Raw genomic sequence first — 19,370 nt, forward strand, 5'->3', positions numbered from 1 at the left:
AACAATCTGTGAAATGGGTAGAGTTTGGAGCGGAATCGATCGAAACAGGGAATCAAATGGTTTTTTTTCTAAGTTGTATTGGGAGTTAGGAGGTGTCTTTTGTCAGTTCTTCCCCACTAATGCTACATTATTCAGGATTAGACTCATTTCTCCTTAATTAAGAGCATCGTAAAAATGGCCGTTTCTATACTTTATCCTAATCTTTGGCAACTTGGTGTCCTCTAGATTAAATGTGTTTGTGTGTATCCTGCCTTTTCCCCTGACAGGGACTCAAGGTGGGTTACAGATAAAATTTAGCATCAAGAGGTTTAACAGGAGAAAAAGATATATAGCAGGCACTGGTGAAAGTTGTGTTTAAGCAGGAGCACACCACTTTTTATTTTTTCAAAAGAAGAAGTACACTTTTAAGTTTTGGGAGGGGGCAGAAATCACTTTAAAATCCAGGAGGAAATTCTTGCTACTAGCTTAAAATCTAAAAAGGAGAGTTGAGCAGACAGAGCAGCTGTCCTGTCAGAAAAGGCGTAATATTTGTAAAGGTGCAGCTCATTCTTTCACCACTCGATGGAAGCACTTACCTCCCAATACTTTTGATCACAAATGCTTGGTTCAGAGAGCACCGATTTAATAAAGAAATAAGGCTTGCAAAAGGGCATCTCTGCCAGAACGATCTGACCTGACCGTTGCAACATCTACACAATTCTGGTTCCAGCTGGAGGAGGCGATATGTTCCTCTCCAAACAGCTGTGTAAGGCAGGGTCAGGCAGGGGATACACTGAGATTATTTGCAGTAGATCATCCTGCCTTCTGGTTCCCAGTTATCTTGACAATAGCAACAGCTAAAATGCCACCCCCCCCCCAAAAAAAAGGTTGCTTAAAAAACATTGAGGGAATGAGATGTTTTGAATTCCATCAGTCCCTGCCAGCTATGGCCAATGATCAGGAACTAGCAGCCCAGAGTGGCTGGGAAAACTCAGCCAGATGGGCAGGGTATAAATAATAAATAATTATTATTAAAATTATTATTGTCCAACTTCTTCACACAGTGAATAATTAGCTGGGCGGGTGGGAATCCACCCCCCCCCCCCCGCTTAGTGTGAATGAATGCTTGAAGGGCACATCTCACAGATGCGCACTGACCTCATTGAGCTCAGTCCCAACACCCCATTTCACCTGCAGCAGCAGAAGACAAGCACTTCACTTCACACAGCGCATAATTAAACTATGGAACTCACTTCCACAGGAGGCAGCGATGACTACTAGCTTTAAGAGAGGATTGGACAAAATCACGGAGGAGAGGGCTATCAAAGGCTACTGTGAGGACAGGATATGGACCATTCGCCTGTTCCCAAAGGCCCTTCTTATGCTCTTATGTCATCCGACGACTACTGAAGTGCACCAGCATGGGAAAAGGCTGGTTTAAAAGAGTTTTGTGCTACATTTTGCTGTCCTTGCTGCTTGAGCAACAACAGGGCGAAAGCAAGAGCAACGTGCCTTGTGTTCTAATATCAACATGTCACCCTGCAATATTTAAGGTACACCCAGTGGACACTCAAAGAACGTGACCTCCCCCCCCCCTCAAGAATTATGGTTCATTAAGGGTAGTGGGATGGGACGCGGGTGGTGCTGTGGTCTAAACCACAGAGCCTAGGGCTTGCTGATCAGAAGGTTGGTGGTTCAAATCCCCACAACGGGGTGAGCTCCCCTTGCTCGGTCCCAGCTCCTGCCCACCTAGCAGTTCAAAAGCACAGCAAAGTGCAAGTAGATAAATAGGTACCGCTCCAGCAGGAAGGTAAACGGCGTTTCTGTGCGGTGCTCTGGTTTGCCAGAAGCGGCTTAGTCATGCTGGCCACATGACCCGGAAGGTGTATGCTGGCTCCCTTTGGGGAGATTTCGTGTGCATAGAATGCACTTTAAATGTGTGGTGTGGATCCACTGAGACCATTGAGCAGTACAGTGGTACCTTGAGTAAAGTACTTAATTCGTTCCGGAGGTCCGTTCTTAACCTGAAGCACCACTTTAGCTAATGGGGCCTCCTGCTGCTGCCGTGCCGCCGCAGCACGATTTCTGTTCTCATCCTGAAGCAAAGTTCTTAACCTGAAGCACTATTTCTGGGTTAGCGGAGTGTGTAACCTGAAGCGTATGTAACCTGAAGCGTATGTAACCTGAGGTACCACTGTATAACCTTTCTGATTGCTTCTGGTCGGGGTGGGCCTGGGGGTGAGCCGTTTGCTGAGAATCCTCACTTCAGGAATTTGGAGTCACTAGATCAGCACGTACTGCTGAGACACTGCCCAGGTCTAAGACTGCCTGCAGCCAACTGGTTTTATTACCCATTTTATGACTCACGGGCACTACTTATTTTAAGACTCAGTGAAGCTGAGGACCCCCTTTCATTTGAGAGTGTTGTTTTTCTCAAGGTGCGGGGCCCTCCATGTCTGAGGCCTGGGGCATTTGCCCCCATTCAACACACCAGAAGTCCAAATCACTAGAATGTGCATTTTATGGCCCAGGAAGCAAATGGCTGTATAACCTGAACTTCTGATGTAGTCAGGGGTCTGCAACTGTATTTATGTTAAAGCAACAGCCACCTTTTGGCGTCTTAAAGGACATTTTGGCGTCTTAAAGGACCCACATTTTCTATTTTTTTAGGAACGGAGGAAACTGCCTTATATTGAGTCCATCTAGGTCAGGATTTTCTACTGACCGGAGATATTTCCAGGCCTGCTTGGAGATACCAAATATTGAAAACTGGGACCTTTTGCATGCAGAAGCAAATGCTAGGCTATGGCTGTCCATCTGATGATGTAGACTGCCGTTGAAGAAAGCTGATGCCATAATGAATTTGCTGCTTTGTGCCTGAAGTCTTCGTTTTTGCTTTTGCTATAAGAGACTAACACACCTAGCCCTCCGGAAATTGTATTTACATTAAGGTTACCAGACTTCCCCATTTCCCCGTACAAAATCAATTGAAGTTGAAAAGTGTCCCCGGATTCATTGAAAAAAATCTGGTAACCTTGATTAACATCAGCTTTTAATTCTCCCCCGAACACTGCTCTGTAAAATCCTCCGAATAAAGCTACCTATCTTTATAACATCTAATGTTCTGCAAGGAGAGAACTGGTGCTCTGTTGATACCTTGAATGTGAGCAAACTTTTCAGAGACATCTCCCCCTCCACCAATCCTCCACGCATTTTCCGTCACCTGTAGGGTTGCCTGCAAACCAGACAAAAAGTGTGGTTTGCTCCCATGGCATTAAGCTAAATATTAATGCCTGCACTGGGTAAGGTCTGGAAAATCCTGGTACATCTGAAGGCATGGTTGCCAATAGAAGGAGGAAACAACTGATTAAAAAGATCTGAATTACTTCACTTTTAGACTGATTTTACTTTAGTTTTGAGAAGGCTTCCCCATCAAGAACTCTTGTGGTGAATTCCCATACTTAGGGATAAGGCACCACTACATTCTGTGGGACAAAAGCACATATGGGTGCATCAAAGCCCAGCTCCGTTGCCGCACATAAAGGCAGTAGGCTTTGGCAGGGGCACATCATGGCCATTTTAATTGAAAGAAAACAGTGTATTTCTTAAAGAACGTAGGTACCCTCCTGTGGCCCTGGGAAAAGAGGAGGGGAGGCTCTGTCTCTGGCAGTGGCTGGTTCAGGTTTTTGTGGCCAAGGCAAGTTCCCCGCAAATGAGTCCCCTTTCCAGAAATGTTCCATCTTTTTTTGGGGGGGGAGGCTTTTATAATCTTTACTATAAGGGGCTGGACTGTGGGTTTGCCTGCCCACCACCTCTCATAGAATCATAGAGCTGGAAGAGACCACAAGGGCCATCGAGTCCAACCCCCTGCCAAGCAGGAAACACCATCAGAGCACTCCTGACATATGGTTGTCAAGCCTCTGCTTAAAGACCTCCAAAGAAGGAGACTCCACCACACTCCTTGGCAGCAAATTCCACTGTCGAACGGCTCTTACTGTCAGGAAGTTCTTCCTAATGTTTAGGTGGTATCTTCTTTCTTGTAGTTTGGATCCATTGCTCCGTGTCCGCTTCTCTGGAGCAGCAGAAAACAACCTTTCTCCCTCCTCTATGTGACATCCTTTTATATATATCACTTCATCTTTGTAGTTCATTGGCTCACTGTCAAAAGAGCTCTCTCTTCACCTCCGATTTCCAGTAGATGGGGCCAGTCAGGGACAAAAATTCTCACAGAGATGCATGCGGAATACTTTGTGGTTGTGTGCGCATCATAACCGGCTGAAAACACGGCTGGGTTGCTCTTTTCCCTTGGTTCAGATCAAAGCTGGGTTGAGAATCATAATTCATAGTGCAGTTGTAATCCTGAAAAGGTGTGTGTGTGCATAGATAGAGGTGGGTGGGGAGATCTATGTATTATTTTTTTAAAAAAAGATCAATACATATCACTTCCATCAAGTTTTTTTCTGGGTCCCAGAAAGAAGAACTTGTGTACACATTACTGGCTTAAAACACAGTTAGGTTGTTCTTTTCCTCAGTTTGGATTGAAGCTGGTTGGAGTGCAGAGTAAGCGGGTGTCTACGCGGGTGTGATTAGTTTTCAGCTGCAGTAAGGCTGGATCAGGTCCATGGCTCATCTGGTCCAGCATTCTGTTCTCACAGTGGCAAGCCAGGTGCCTGTGGGAATCCTGCAAGCGTTCTCTCCTCCTATTGTTTCCAGAAACTGGTATTCAGAAACAAGATTGTCTCCAAACATGGGATTAAGGGCAGCCATTGATTTTAATCAAAACTCTTGTTGTTCCTTCTCTCTCTCATACGCACAGCATCCTCCCTCTAGTTAGAAGAGGAGGGATGGGTTGCCTTCTCCAAACTTTGATGGCTTTTCATTCCAAACATTCCAGACCCTCTGTTTATAGGGAAACCATATTCTGTCAAAGAGCTCCCCTAAGGCCGTCTTGGGACATTCTTTTCTCAAATCCCGGACTATATTCTGACATCACTTGAAGGCAAAACTACAGTGACAAACACAGTAACAGGTCACACTGAGAACCTGCCCTTCTTTGAAGTCTCTTGATGCTCTGTGGAGTGAATTTTGTTTGGCTTTTAGCAACTTACATTTTTGGGAAATGTACAGGATATTAAGAGAAATCCAGGCTTGAACTTAGCCCCAGTTTTGGAGGAAGAAGCTAAATGTGTCAGAGAGAAAAGACCATCTGCAAACAGCAGGGTTTCGATTGCTATTCCAAGAACATTTAACAGACAAAGGGGGGAAGAAACTTCTGGTATGTTGTTGGTGAAATGGTTCATTAGGTGGGGCTGGGAGAGAGAGGGAGGAATGAAAACTAGATTTCTAGGGTTGCGATATTATATTCACTTACCTTTGAGTAAGCCCCACAGATTTCAACAGGGCTTCTTTCTGAGTTGTCATTTGTTTGTTTCGTTAAAAGCATTTCTGAACCCCCAAACCTTCATCCAGTTTTCTGGGGTAAGACACTTACCCCAAGTGCATTTTTCATGGTACAGATTACACATAAGTAAACCTACAGGGTAGCCCTTCTAGAACATGGTTACAAATTGTCGCCTCCATAACACCCCCAAACTTTAGTCAGTTAACATTTCTTGTTTACTTCTGGAAACAAGCGTAAAATGTCCCAGAAATGCATTGTATTTTGCCATTGCATTACCCCTGCCAGAGTCAGTGGAGGCTTCTCCATTTGGGCAATTGCCCTTGGCCAGCACCTACTCACCTGTGTTCTTACTTCCATCCAGCCCAGGGAGTGGTACTGCCTTCCAGCTTCCTCCTCCTCCTCAGTGCTGCCTTCATAGAATTCAGCAGGAAGGAGGTTTTGGAGGCAAAACTATAATTACTTGGGCCTTTCTGCTATTGGTTCTGGCTCCACCTGCTGTTAACCTCTCCACCTTCTGACCTACCAGTCTCAGCGGGCTCCAGCCACCACTGATAGGTTGACTTCAAACAGTCTTGGCTCCCCCCACCCCCAATAATCCTGGGAACTGTAGTTTGTTCAGGGTACTAAAATTGCCAGGAGCCCCCTATTTCTTCCAAAGAACTACAGTTCCCAGAGGAGTTTAACCACCTTCCTAGGGAATTCTGGGAACTAGCTTTGCAAGAGGATGCATGGAGTTCTTTGTCACCAGCTGAGTGGTTAAATACAAGTTGCCAGGTAGCAGCTGCTTTGTACATAGAGCCGGAAAAGCTACAAAGGGAACTGTGTTGGGCTGCCCTCTTACATATTGCCCAAAGGCGAGTCATCTAACACTCAGAGAGCGGGGTGGGTTAATTTGTATATTTAGATCATGGGTAGGCAAACTAAAGCCCATGGGCCAGATCCAGCCCAATTGCCTTCTAAATCCGACCCGCGGACAGTCCAGGAATCAACATGTTTTTACATGAGTAGAATGTGTCCTTTTATTTAAAATGGATCTCTGGGTTTTATCTGTGGGGCATAGGAATTCGTTCATCCCCCTCCCCAATATAGTCCGGCCCCCCCACAAGGTCTGAGGGACAGTGGACCAGCCCCCTACTGAAAAAGTTTGCTGACCCGATTTAGATGCAGATTTAGAAGAGAGAACTACAATTGAAACAGAGGTATGTCACACCATAGTTGAGAAGACTGGTCCAGGTGATCTATGCTCCTGCTTAGTCTGCTCTCAAGGTGGTCTCCCTGCTTGTGCCTCTTTACCTTTAAATCAGACTTGGACCAGACCAGCCTCTGAATAAAGGGCTGTCCTATGGAGAGTAGGGGACATGACCATCATGGAAAATGCTCTGCGCTCCCCCTCACCACCCTTTTTTTGGCACTGGTTCCATCTTTGTCCCACAGTCTTATTTAAAGGCCTTCTTTAAAGATTGTTAGAGTGGAATGCCGGAAGGTGTGCAGCACTGTGCAGAAGTGAGTTATACCTAGCTGTGTGTGTGATACATGCATTTCGGCAGGAAGAAAGTCACTCCAGGACTGGTAATACACAGTACAGTGGTATCTCGGGTTAAGAACTTAATTCGTTCTGGAGGTTCATTCTTAACCTGAAACTGTTCTTAACCTGAGGTACCACTTTAGCTAATGGGGCCTCCGGCTGCTGCTGCTGCTTCTGCCATGCGATTTCTGTTCTCATCCTGAAGCAAAGTTCTTAACCCTAGGTACTACAGTGGTACCTCAGGTTAAGTACTTAAATCGTTCCATAATCCTTCAGATGAGCCACCACACACACCAAGCACCCCTCTAAGGTGCCAAACCTGACATCACCTGTCCTGCCACAGATACCAGGAAGGTGTTACCTGAAACACAATACTCCAGACACAAAACCCATCTCCAATGTGGAATGCAACCCTGCCTGAACAAATAAAGGTGTCAAGGGATGTCTTCCTGACAAAAGGATATGTAGAGATTATCATTGACTTGTGTGAAGGTGTATACTTGAACCATGCACGATTGACAGGGGCATGTCAGAAATCTCAAGATGCCTAACACCACCCCCTTCCTATGGCATGTTGGTGATGTTCTGATGACTCTTAAATATTTTATGGGAAACTATAGAAAACTTTAAAGCTTCATGGACCTCTTGTTCTTGTTCTTCTCTCTGCATGCTTTGAGGGTGTGAACCTTTGTTGAGACAAATAAAGATCAGGCCTCCTGGCTGCTGTTTGATTCTATATTTGCTTGGCTGTGTCTGTACTGCTTGAACCTGACCGATTCAGGAATCCGCAGGAGGAAGTTGGGAAAACGCTTTAAGTACAGTGCACCCGAAGAATTTGACTTTATCAGTGTGCAAAAATTCTGGGCTTCTCCATTAATTTCTATGGAGAGCTCCCTCTTCACGCTAAAGCACGAAAAAGCCTCAGGGCAACCGGAAGCTCTTCTGTACGCCTCTCTTCCGGAACTTTACGGATCAGATGGTGTTGGGAGGAAGTTGTCTGAGTGACAGCAAAGCGGACCACTAATATTTGCTACTCGACAGGGAAAACGGGAAATAGATCAGGCGGACCAATAGAAAGCGCTAGCATTTTGGCGGGAAATTTCAAATGTCAGGATACTTAATAAGAGACGGTAGAGGGAACATTAGTCCATGGTGCCCCCGCTCCCCAGCAGCTATTAAAACGGAATAAAACAGCGACTGGCACCGTTGCCCCTGGTGTGACGAAGATCCAATAGAAACTGAGGAAGCGGAGAATTGCGGCGAAGAGCAGTGAATGGCCCAATGGATGCCGGAAATGTGCATGAAGCATTGATAAGCGTCTTATTTGGCCAATGACAAGCCAGGTGAGGTGGGGCTTCTTGGTGTGGGCGGCAATAGGTATTTGACATCCAGTTATCCAATGGGAAAGGCATGATGTTTCTGGAATTCCAGCGGCCATTGAGTTGGGCAGCGGTTCTTCCCAAAGGGCGCGACTGAAGGAGGAACATACGAAAATTTGACAGACACCAAATTCTCCCAATAGGTGGCTGGGGAACCGGGCCGCGTCCTCATTCGACTCTGTAAGGCGGGAGCAACATTTAACAGATACCAGCTTCGCCCAATCGGCTGAGGGGCGAGCCCCCTCCCGTGAAAGGCGGGAGTCTTCCCGGCCTAGTCGATCCAATAGCAGGCCGGGAGGGATTTTGAGAGGCACTTCCCTCTGAGCCAATCAAGCCCTGAGCATGCGGGTGGGAAAGCGAGGCAGGCAAGGCTTCGCTCGAGGGGCACAATGGACGCACAACGGGAGGGAGGCGGGACCTAGCTTTGATTGACGGCCCCGGCCGCCCAACGGTGCGTCGCGGGAACCGGGCCTGGGAGTGACAGGCTTTCAAAGGGGCAAATGGCGCGGGGAAAGGGGAGGGCGCGCGGCGTGATGCGGTCGCGGCAGCGATAGCCGCCGAGAGTGAGAAACAGGAGCGCGCAGCAGGTAGGTGAGCGGAAGAAAGAATGAAAGGGATCAGAGCGGCGGGGGGGGGGGAGAAAGGAATGTCCGTTGGGGGGAGGCCCGGCGCGCGCGCGGGCTTCGGTTGGAAGGGGAGGGATGCGCGCGCGTCCGGGGGGGGCGGTTCTGTGAGGTGAGAGGAGGGAAAAGAGTCTCCCCAGCCCTATTTCCCTCCCAATATGTGTGTGTGTGGGGGGGGTCCTTGTGCGTGGGGATAAGGTGGTTGTGAGGAGAGAGGAGGCTGAGGTAAAAGCGAGGGCTTTTCCCTCGCAGTCAGGGCGGGCACTCGCCTCGCTTTCTCTCACCTCACTTTTTAATCCTAAATCTTAACTGCCCACCCAAACAAAGACTCGCACGAAAAGGACTCGCCCCAACGCTTGTCTTGTCCCAAGTTCCAGTCTTCCTTTTAAAAAAAAGTCTTTTCCCTCAAAGAGATAAAAAATGTCCCCCCCCCACGTGCCCTCTCCTCTTTCATCTTAAAATGCCACACACACACTGTCAGGAAAAACTAAGAATACCGAAACCCTGGAGAGCATCCTCGGCTCCCTATTTCCTTTTTATTTCTTCAGTCTCCCTGAAACACTGAGAAGAAACCCCTCTTCCCCACATTTCCCTGCCTTTTGCCCTGTATTGTGACACCTTTTCTCTCCCCATTTCCAATCCTAATTACTTTCCTGCCTTCTCACACATATCTAGGACGCTCATGTCCTTTCCCCCCCCTCCTGCCAACTACAATCTGAAAGGAGGACTAGAAATGTAAACAACTGCTGTATTACAGAGCTTTCCACACTTCTCATGTTGGTGACACACATTTGAAACATGCATCATTTTGTGACACAGCAATTCAGTTTTACCAGCAAACCGGAGGTTAAACTAACCCTTTTCCAGCCCCAGGAGGAGCATGGGGAGCGTTCGCACAACACACCTACACACTGAGGCTGACACACTTAATGTGTCATAATACACAGTTTGGAGAGTTCTGCTGTATTAGGTAGACCAGGGGTAGACAACCTAAGGCCCATGGGCCACAAGCGGCCCACAGGGGTCATTTAACCGGCCCATGAACCAAGCTATCTGCTTGGCAAGTCGCTGCGCTAAACCAGCACGGCACGGGGACTTGCTTCTGCGGGTGCCGGAAATCACATTGTGCATGCTCAGATGCTGAAAATTGCACCTGTGCAGAAGCAGACTCCAGAAATCATGACTGTGCAGATGCTGGAAATCGCTGCGTGATCTGGCCCACAGAGGGATCTCCGCTGGAGTGAACCGACCCAGGTGAGGTAAACCTTGCCGACCCCTGCCTTAGACAAATTGTCTGGCCTAGTTCAAGGCAATTACCTGGCCTCAACCCATCAGGCTTCGGGGCCAGAACACACGATGCTAGCACTGACTGAGCATGTGCCCATGTAAGTGGTCTGCACAAGGTGCTTCTTTCTGTGTGTAAAGTTACCATGTGTGGCAGCCTATTGGCTCTTTGAGTTGTCATGCCCACAGTGACTGACCTGAGCCAGTGAAGTACTGTTGCGCTAACTCTACAGGTGAATGGGCCTATCGGTGTGGTAAATATGCTTATGCGGTTAGCCACGTGAGGGGACACTTAGGTTACTAATTAGAATCATAGAATCATAGAGTTGGAAGAGACCACAAGGGCTATCGAGTCCAACCCCCTGCCAAGCAGGAAACACCATCAGAGCACTCCTGACATATGGTTGTCAAGCCTCTGCTTAAAGACCTCCAAAGAAGGAGACTCCACCACACTCCTTGGCAGCAAATTCCACTGTCGAACAGCTCTCACTGTCAGGAAGTTCTTCCTAATGTTTAGGTGGAATCTTCTTTCTTGTAGTTTGGATCCATTGCTCCGTGTCCGCTTCTCTGGAGCAGCAGAAAACAACCTTCCTCCCTCCTCTATGTGACATCCTTTTATATATTTGAACATAGTTATCATATCACCCCTTAACCTCCTCTTCTCCAGGCTAAACATGGCCAGCTCCCTTAGCCGTTCCTCATAAGGCATCGTTTCCAGGCCTTTGACCATTTTGGTTGCCCTCCTCTGGACACGTTCCAGTTTGTCAGTGTCCTTCTTGAACTGTGGTGCCCAGAACTGGACACAGAACTCCAGGTGAGGTCTGACCAGAGCAGAGCAGAATACAGTGGCACTATTACTTCCCTTGATCTAGATGCTATACTCCTATTGATGCAGCCCAGAATTGCATTGGCTTTTTTAGCTGCCGCGTCACACTGTTGACTCATGTCAAGTTTGTGGTCAACCAAGACTCCTAGATCCTTTTCACATGTACTGCTCTCAAGCCAGGTGTCACCCTTGGCAGGGTGAATAAAAAAACCACAATGATTTAAATCTCTTTTTTTCGGCTTTTTAAAAATTTAAATGGGATTTTTGAAATAAAATGCTTTTGGAGGAAAATATTTTCTAAAGATAGTTTTCTATTTAAGTTACCTTATAGTCCAAAGGCCATTCATCAGGAAATAAGAATTTGTTCTAAGTTTTTCATGTCTGCTAAAACTCAGTCTAAGGTTGTTGTTTTTTTTAAATGTTTAACCACATCAGTTAACAAACATGGATACATGGATACATATGCTATAATGCTATAGTTTTAGTTAAATAAATAGTGGGTGACCTGATGGGATACCTGCCTTCAAAATGGGCGGAATTGAACTTGCACAACAACTTCACAAGCTCATCAAAAAAATTTGGGAGAGAGAAGAGATCCCAGCAGAAGTTAGGGATGCCAAAATCACCAATCTCTTTAAAAAAGTTGACAGAACTGATTGCGGAAACTATTGAGGCACCTCTCTATTAGCTGCAGCCGGAAAAATTCTTCCAAGGATCTTAGCAAACCATCTCTTAACAATATCCATGGTGACCCTTCCTGAGTCCCAAAATGGTTTTCGGCCTTCTATGGGGACAATGGACATGATTTTAACCGCTCGACAGCTTCAAGAAAAATGCAGAGAGCAAAACCAAGCCCTGTATATGGGGTTTATTGACCTGACTAAAGGCTTCTGACACTAAATCGTAATGCCCTGTGGACTGTCCTTCTGAAAATTGGCTGCCCAGATAAACTTGTGAACATCATTCAGCTCCTCCATGATAATATGACAGCAACAATCACAGATAACAATGGCTCTCAAAGTGAACCATTCACAGTGGGATCAGGTGTTAAACAGGGTTGTGTTATCGCCCCAACTCTGTTCATTATTTTCATTGCCATGATCTTACACTTAGTCAAAGGGAAACTCCCCACCGGAGTAGAAATCATATATCAAACAGATGGAAAGCTCTTTAATCTGAGCAGGCTGAAGGCAAAGAGTAAGGTTACTGTAACTTCCGTCATAGAGCTTTAGTATGCTGATGACAATGTAGTGTGTGCATGCTCAGAGGATGACCTCCAAACCATCCTAAATATCTTCGCAGAAGCTTATGAATAGCTTGGCCTATCCCTCAACACCCAAAAAACCAAAGTGCTGGACCAACAAGTACAAAATAACCCCTCTGCAGTGCCACAAATCCAACTCAGTGGTGTAACACTGGAAAATGTCAATCACTTCTCCTACCTAGGCAGTTATCTTTCCACAAGGGCTGACATTGATGCCGAAATCCAGCATCGCCTGAGCTCTGCGAGTGCGGCTTTCTCTCAATTGAAGTGCAGAGTGTTTGAGGACCGGGACATTTGCAGGGAAACCAAAATGCTTGTTTACAAAGCTATTGTACTACCAACCTTACTGTATGCTTGTGAAACATGGACCACTTATAAGATTCCATCAGTGGTGTCTCTGAAAAATTTTACACATCACTTGTGAAGACAGGAGAACTAACACCAGTGTACTGGAAGAAGCAAATATCACCAGTGTTGAAGCAATGATTCTTCAACATCAACTTCGTTGGCCTGATCATGTTGTGCGGATGCCTGATTATCATCTTCCAAAGCAACTACTGTATTCCAAACTTAAAAATGGAAAGCATAATGCTGGTGGTCAACAAACATGTTTAAAGACTCTCTCAAGGCAAATTTTAAAAAATGTAGTACAAACACCAACAATTGGGAAACACTTTCCTGCGAGCACTCCAATTGGAGAACAGCCTTTACCCAAAGTGTCGTGGTCTTTGAAGACACTCAAACTCAGGATGCAAGGGAGAAACGTGCTAAGAGGAAGGCATGCTTGGCAGATCCACACCATGATCAACTCCTGTCTGGAAACCAATGTCCCCACTGTGGAAGGATGTGTGGATCCAGAATTGGCCTCCACAGTCACTTACGGACTCATTGTTAAAACCGTGTTTATGGAAGACAATCTTACTCGGCTACAAGTGATCGCCAAAGAAGAAGATGATTGGTAGATGAAGCTTGGATACCTCAGAAACCCTCTGTTAGTTGCTTGCTTGGCACTTTGAGAGCAATCCTTCACCTCTGTTATGAGCTAGATTCCATGGTTGATGGAGCTCCAAGCCTGCTTTCCAGATAGTCGTCTCTTGCTTTGGATACCTTTCTGAAGCACTGGGAGACAGTAGAATACCTGAGTCAAGAATGAAGTGTCTCTTACATTGTAGAAATTTTAATGTCCTATGGAATGTGTTCCTAGAATGTATCAATCTTTGTGTACTTACTTAAATGTGTGTGTGTATGTGTGTGAGTGAGAGAGAGAGAATAAATCTGGTAGTCCAAGTGTTCTTCTTTTAGAGATCAGTGATGAGGGGCTGAAAAATTTCCAGTGTTTTGTTGTTGTTGTTGTTGTTGTTGTTGTTGTTGTTGTTGCAGAAAAATTCCCATTAGTATACGTTAGTAACAATGAATGGATGTCAGTTGCAAATACCATACAATTAAAGTCCAATTTTAAAGTTTTTAGTTTGTTTATTAAATGCAAATAAACATTCTGAATTAGATCATTCTTGAAGGCATCAGGAAATTCTCTGATGCAAATTAACCTAACTCATTTTCTCTCTCCAGAAAATCTACAAATGGGACTTGGTTGCTCTTCTACTGTAGCTCTGGCCGACCTTTGCTCAGCATTGACCTGCCTGGGAGTTGATTCTTCAAAGGCAGAGAGTTGTATCCCTGAACAAAGCAATGAAGTGATTATAGTCTATTTCTAAATGTAGGTCATGACTGCTGTCTGGAACGACATGTAGTGGGCAGTCAATGAGATGACCTCAGGTTCCTTTCTGTATTCTGGAGATCCTCATGTACAATCAGGAAGCTAGTGAGTGACTTAAACTCACATGTTATTTTTGCTTGAAAAATTTCTTATACATAAAGAAGTTAAGGGTCCCACAAAGGCATCAATGCATGTTCCCTTGGTGGAAAAATCCTAAATGGAAAAGTAGCATTTTATATTGGCACATAACAACGTGTTCTGTGCAGCATTGTTGGCTGAAAATGTTGACATTGGTTCCTAGCTAGCAGTCTTTGTTCAACCACTTCTCTTTTGGTCTCTTGTTCTTTGGGAACAAGCGATCCTTTATCAGTGTCCCTGGCCCTCTGGAGAGAATGATACCCAACAGCTTGCATCCCTTTCTGTAAGTAATCCAATGTGCTCTGGTTTCAAGAAAGCAAGAAACAGCTGTACTCTGTCACAGCTTCCTAATTTCTCTGTGCCCAAGCACAAATGAGGGAAATTCTTTCCCTTCTTTAAGCCCTCTACACGTGCCAGAGGATTTGGGGTAGGAATGAGGCAGGCTAGTAAACCAAGCTAATATCTGTAGGCCCCTGGTGAACAATGCCTCTTTCCAGGGAGATCCGTTGGATGTTCCCTCTTGTGAGGTTGGATTGATGTTGGCTAAATACATGTAGTGACCCTTGCTATGAGGAGCATATTCCCACAGAAAGTTCTGGACAACTGATATTCTAGAGTTGACTATAGTATACAACCATTTTGTGTATCTTGAGAGTATGTGAGGTTTAGTGATTTCAGGGTTTTTGGGGGCGATAGTTTTTATTGTAGTATGGTTTTGTCGGCTTTTTTAATTGGAAAAAGTTAAGTATTCAGTGTTTACAAGAGGGGCTGTGTAGAAATACAACCTTTGGAAAGTAAAAATATTTGAGTAGGATGTTTTAAAGCTGATTTTTGGGGTGAGGAGGTAACAGAGATATGAGGTTGGATTGAATAGATTGGAGACAGAATTCCTGGCATGGTGGATTTAATCAAGTCTCTTATATGAGTTCCCACTTAAATAGGGTGGCTTTAATAAGTGTCACATGCAGACTTTTCTGTAAAAAAATACTATGATTGCAGTAAGACCAGTACATTAAAAACATGTTTTTGTTAATCACTTTGTTGAATAAAGATTAGCCCAACGCAATCTAATTTTGTGGTTTATTACAAATGTAAATAAAGTCTTGCTGAGCTTGTAGTTCAGTTATAATGATTACAGTTTACAGTACATAGCAAAAAGAGTGGTTACTGAGAATGTTATATTAATGTCATGAGCATATTGGAAAAAGAATAATGTGCATTTAAATAAACCTGTGGGCAGATCTGCATGCACATGCATAGGGAAACCAAAGATTTCAGAGAATGCAGATGCGGTTTAGGGTCGAAACATGTTTCTACATAATTCATTACCTTCTTTAATCTGAATTTTGATAACTAGGAGTGGGGATTACGCACTGACTCCAACTTTCCTGTGTGTGCGCATCTTTGACTCTACCCCCCTCTCTTGCAGGTAGCACGGCTGAGTACAGCATGGTTCTGGAAGGAAGATGGGTTCTACTCGTGTGACTGCCAAGGAGCTATGTGAAATTGATGATCTAGCTACAACACTAATTCTCGACTCCTACCTCGGCTTTAAGACCCATAAGATGAACGTAAGGTGAGGGCCTAAGGTCTCAAAGACTCAAGAAGATTCCGCTTGCAACACAGGGCAAAATAGAAATTGAGGAGGAGTGGTGAGGCTTGGGATTGAGGGGGATAAGGAAAGCAGTGTGTTTCAAAGCAAACCCAACTCCTCTCTATTTCTCATCCCTTCAGCCCACTCCCAGCCATCAGAAGAAAGCACCATTTGCGGGAAGCAGTAGAAGCTTTCCGGAAGCGCAAGGACCTAGACATGGCATATCAGGCCTTGATGCAAGGTGGATGGGCCTGCCAGTACTTCGCAAAGCGGAGCCGTCAGCAGGAGGCTGCCTTCAAGACTCATGTACAACTCTTTTACCTCTTTGCTATTTCGGGAGAGGGAGGGTGAGAAAGATGTCAAAATCTGAAAGTGAGCATGGGAGGGATTGTTTTTGCTTCAGATGTGTGAAAGAGCCCTTGGGTCGTACTTCACATGAACCTTTACACCAACAGGGATCTGTAGTACAGACAGAGGTCATTAATTAGCAATGCTAAACCTCAAAATAGTTCTTCATGACACATACCTGCTGACACTGATAGGTCAATTAATCCAGACAATATGCTAAAAATGCATTGTCTCTGTTCATTCCATAAGTGATAACATTGAAATTCTTGATGTACCCCTTCAGTAGTTTTATGTTGCAATTTCCCTTTTAAATGTGGATTTAAAAAAACAATAAATTGGGCAATTTTGGCTGTCTGTTCTTCTCTGAAGCACTTTCTCTAATGCCCCACTCCCCATCAGATCCTAGAACATGGTTGGTGACAGGGTAGCTCCTGCGACACAGTTCTTTCCCAAGACAGGAAGTGGTATGCTATCTTTGCTGAGAGTGTGTTGGCCACAATCCTCCCCACTGCCTTTATTTCATGGGCAACAATCTTAGACAACAAATGAAGTATCTATGTTTTTAACAAAACTTCTCTGTGCAAGGCAAGAGATCTAATGACCTGATGGCCAGGAATCATGAATTTTTTTGCTCGGGTTGATGGGTAGCAAGACTGTGATAGCTCCTTGGTTCTTAGGAGAAGAATTGGCTAGACTTCTGATGAGGGGGTAAGCAGGAAGCCAGAATTACTAACTAGGAGCCAATTGTTTATCTCTTTTCTACAGATATTTCGTTACCTTCGCATCTTCCTTCCTGAGAGTGGTTTTGCCATCAAGCGCTGTACCCGGTATTCCTTGGAAATAAATGGTGCCCGTGTGGTCGCTACAAAATCATGGTAGGGTGGTGGTGGTTTGACACCCCTTCCATGTAACACCCTTCCACTTGCTGGTATTATGTAACCTTATATGGCTTACAGTAATGATGAAAACATTGAAATACAATTTATAAATCATAAAAACAATGCAACAGAAAATAAAAATCTCAAACCTTCAAGCAATATCAATAGTATTTTAACACAATTCTAAAAGTTTAAATTAAAACATTTTTTTTAGGTCATGGGAAAATAAAAAGCTTTCTAGTTGGCACCAAAAAATCACCAGGAAGATCTTTTTGGTTAGCAGTTGCCCCAGCTGACAAAGTGTCAAAGTGACTTAAGCAGATGTGCAGCGCAAGGAGCCAGGGGCACCCCACTCCATCCAATGAAATCCTAAACTCTTAGTAAACTAAATAGAGCAACAACAACAAAAATGCAGGTAGAATGCAAGCAGGGGTGTAGAAACTTTCCAGTGTTTTGCACTGTTTGTAACATGTATGACTATCTCCCTCTTGGACAGAGGTTGTTGGTGTGCTGGAGGCTCAATGAGCTGTTGATTCCCTGGGAACAAGTTCTCAAAAAGGCCCTACAGTGGTACCTTGGGTTACGTATGCTTCAGGTTACATACGCTTCAGGTTACAGACTCAGAATTAGTACCTCGGGTTAAGAACTTTGCTTCAGGTTGAGAACAGAAATAGTGTGGAAATGGCGCGGCGGCAGCGGGAGGCCCCGTTAGCTAAAGTGGTGCTTCAGGTTAAGAACAGTTTCAGGTTAAGAACGGACCTCCAGAACCAATTAAGTATGTAACCAGAGGTACCACTGTATTCCCAATCTATAATGCAGAGGTACCACTGTATTCCCAATCTATAATGCAGGGAACTAATATTCAGTAAAGTGAACTTAAATTTGCCCACCATCCTCACCTACTGTACACTTATGAAGAGCATGACAGCTGATCTGTGATGCTTGTGTCTTTCTCCCTGCCTATAAGGAAAAAGAATGACAAACTGGAGCTCCTGGAGGGTTATATTACAGAGCTAACGGAGCCAGACGAGAGTCTCCTGCGGACTGGTGAAAATGACTTCAGCATCATGTATTCCACACGCAAACAGTGTGCCCAGCTATGGCTGGGGCCTGCAGCCTTCATTAATCATGGTATGTGGAAATGTGCAGCTGGTCCTGGCTCTGCCTCTGAATCATTGCTCCATAGATCTTCTCATACCTTCTGCACCTCCCAGAGTTCTAGTGCCCTACAGCCCTTTGACTCCATCTCTGCATTAAGTTTTTCCATTAATTTTACTGTTCATGTGGGCATACAATGTAGACTATGAATTACCATAATCTATCTGATGTGGGTGGGGGAATGAGGAACCAGGACCCCTGGTATATTAGCAGTTCTCTACTTGGGGATTTACATTTTGTTTAGGCAACATGGCTGCTTTTCTGCTACTCTAATTATAATACCAAGGTCTCCATGAGTGTTATTGAAAGCAGTAAATAAATGTGCAAAGGTCCAAGTAGCTTCTACAGACATGGCATAGTGTCATCCATTTAGATCCATCATAGTTGCTTTCCTGTGTGCATGAAACATACCATAACTGCTGGATGTGATTTATGTGCAGGTATAGCAGGACCCAGATTAACACCAGAAAGTCCCTTTCAGTATGGAATGAAATTGCAACAAATTGTTTTTTTAAAATACTTTTACTGAAGAAAACAATTAAACCAATGTATGTCCATAGAGTATCTCATTATAATGCAAATTAAAATATTGAATTCAAAGGTGTCTGTTTAACTGCCTAAATCAGAAAGAACAGATATTCAATTCTTTCACTTGAGTTTATCAAACTTCCATGTGTTTGTCTTGGAAGACAACACTTTTTGTTTCATAATTGTTTTTAAATTTTTCAATAAAGTTTGTAAAAGCAAAAAAAAAAAACCAATAAGTCAATTTTAGCAGCTTGTGGGACCCATCAGAAACCAATCCATAATAGAGAGGATCGAATAAAGTTTCCAGTACTCATTCCAAGCTGCTTGTAAAAGGTTCCTTTTTCTTTTTCTAAATCTGGTGCATAATCTGATTTTTAGTGTACACTTCCTAAGGATTCTGTCTATTTTGGCGAGTACAGGAAGAATGTAAGGAGGATGGGGAATGAGTATTAAGATAAGAGGGGTGTAGGAACAGGTTTGCTTAAGATGTTATATGTATTTTTAATTAGCTTTCAAGTTGGTAGGATTTTTGTTGGAATTAATTGAAAAGTGAAGGAATTGGTCATTCCAGTGAAGTCTAGGGTGCAATCAGTTGGTACATTCCATAGGAAACTGACTTATAGCAGTCAGACTATTTGATCATTGGTCCCAGCATTGTCTACTCTGACAACAGCTCTCCAGAGTTCTTCCCACCCTCTACTACCTGGTCCTTCCAGCTGGAGGTACCA

At 44.5% G+C, this 19,370-nt stretch overlaps 2 protein-coding genes across 5 annotated transcripts in view; one reads left to right on the forward strand and one right to left on the reverse strand.

Moving 5' to 3' along the window:
* The window catches only part of TMEM150B (transmembrane protein 150B), a 23,526-nt gene extending 14,677 nt beyond the window's left edge, over positions 1 to 8,849 (reverse strand). The window contains exon 1 of the mRNA XM_083411662.1: positions 5,351 to 8,849. The gene's annotated coding sequence lies outside the window, so the exon portion shown is untranslated. The remainder of the gene's footprint in view (positions 1 to 5,350) is intronic.
* KMT5C (lysine methyltransferase 5C) overlaps positions 8,135 to 19,370 on the forward strand; it is a 20,801-nt gene continuing 9,565 nt past the window's right edge. Inside the window, exons 1-5 of one of the 4 annotated variants that reach the window (XM_083411602.1) lie at positions 8,135 to 8,248; positions 15,566 to 15,712; positions 15,871 to 16,036; positions 16,844 to 16,953; positions 17,924 to 18,087. In XM_083411602.1, coding sequence (XP_083267728.1) covers positions 15,603 to 15,712; positions 15,871 to 16,036; positions 16,844 to 16,953; positions 17,924 to 18,087 — 550 coding nt within the window. In that variant the 5' untranslated portion in view covers positions 8,135 to 8,248; positions 15,566 to 15,602. Of the gene's footprint in view, positions 8,249 to 8,441; positions 8,465 to 8,777; positions 8,872 to 13,695; positions 14,104 to 15,565; positions 15,713 to 15,870; positions 16,037 to 16,843; positions 16,954 to 17,923; positions 18,088 to 19,370 lie in introns of those variants that run through there. The other 3 variants (XM_083411600.1, XM_083411601.1, XM_083411599.1) reach the window with 3 other exon arrangements.

The sequence above is a fragment of the Podarcis tiliguerta genome, assembly GCF_965153285.1.
Source record: "Podarcis tiliguerta genome assembly, chromosome: 13".
NCBI lineage: Eukaryota > Metazoa > Chordata > Lepidosauria > Squamata > Lacertidae > Podarcis > Podarcis tiliguerta.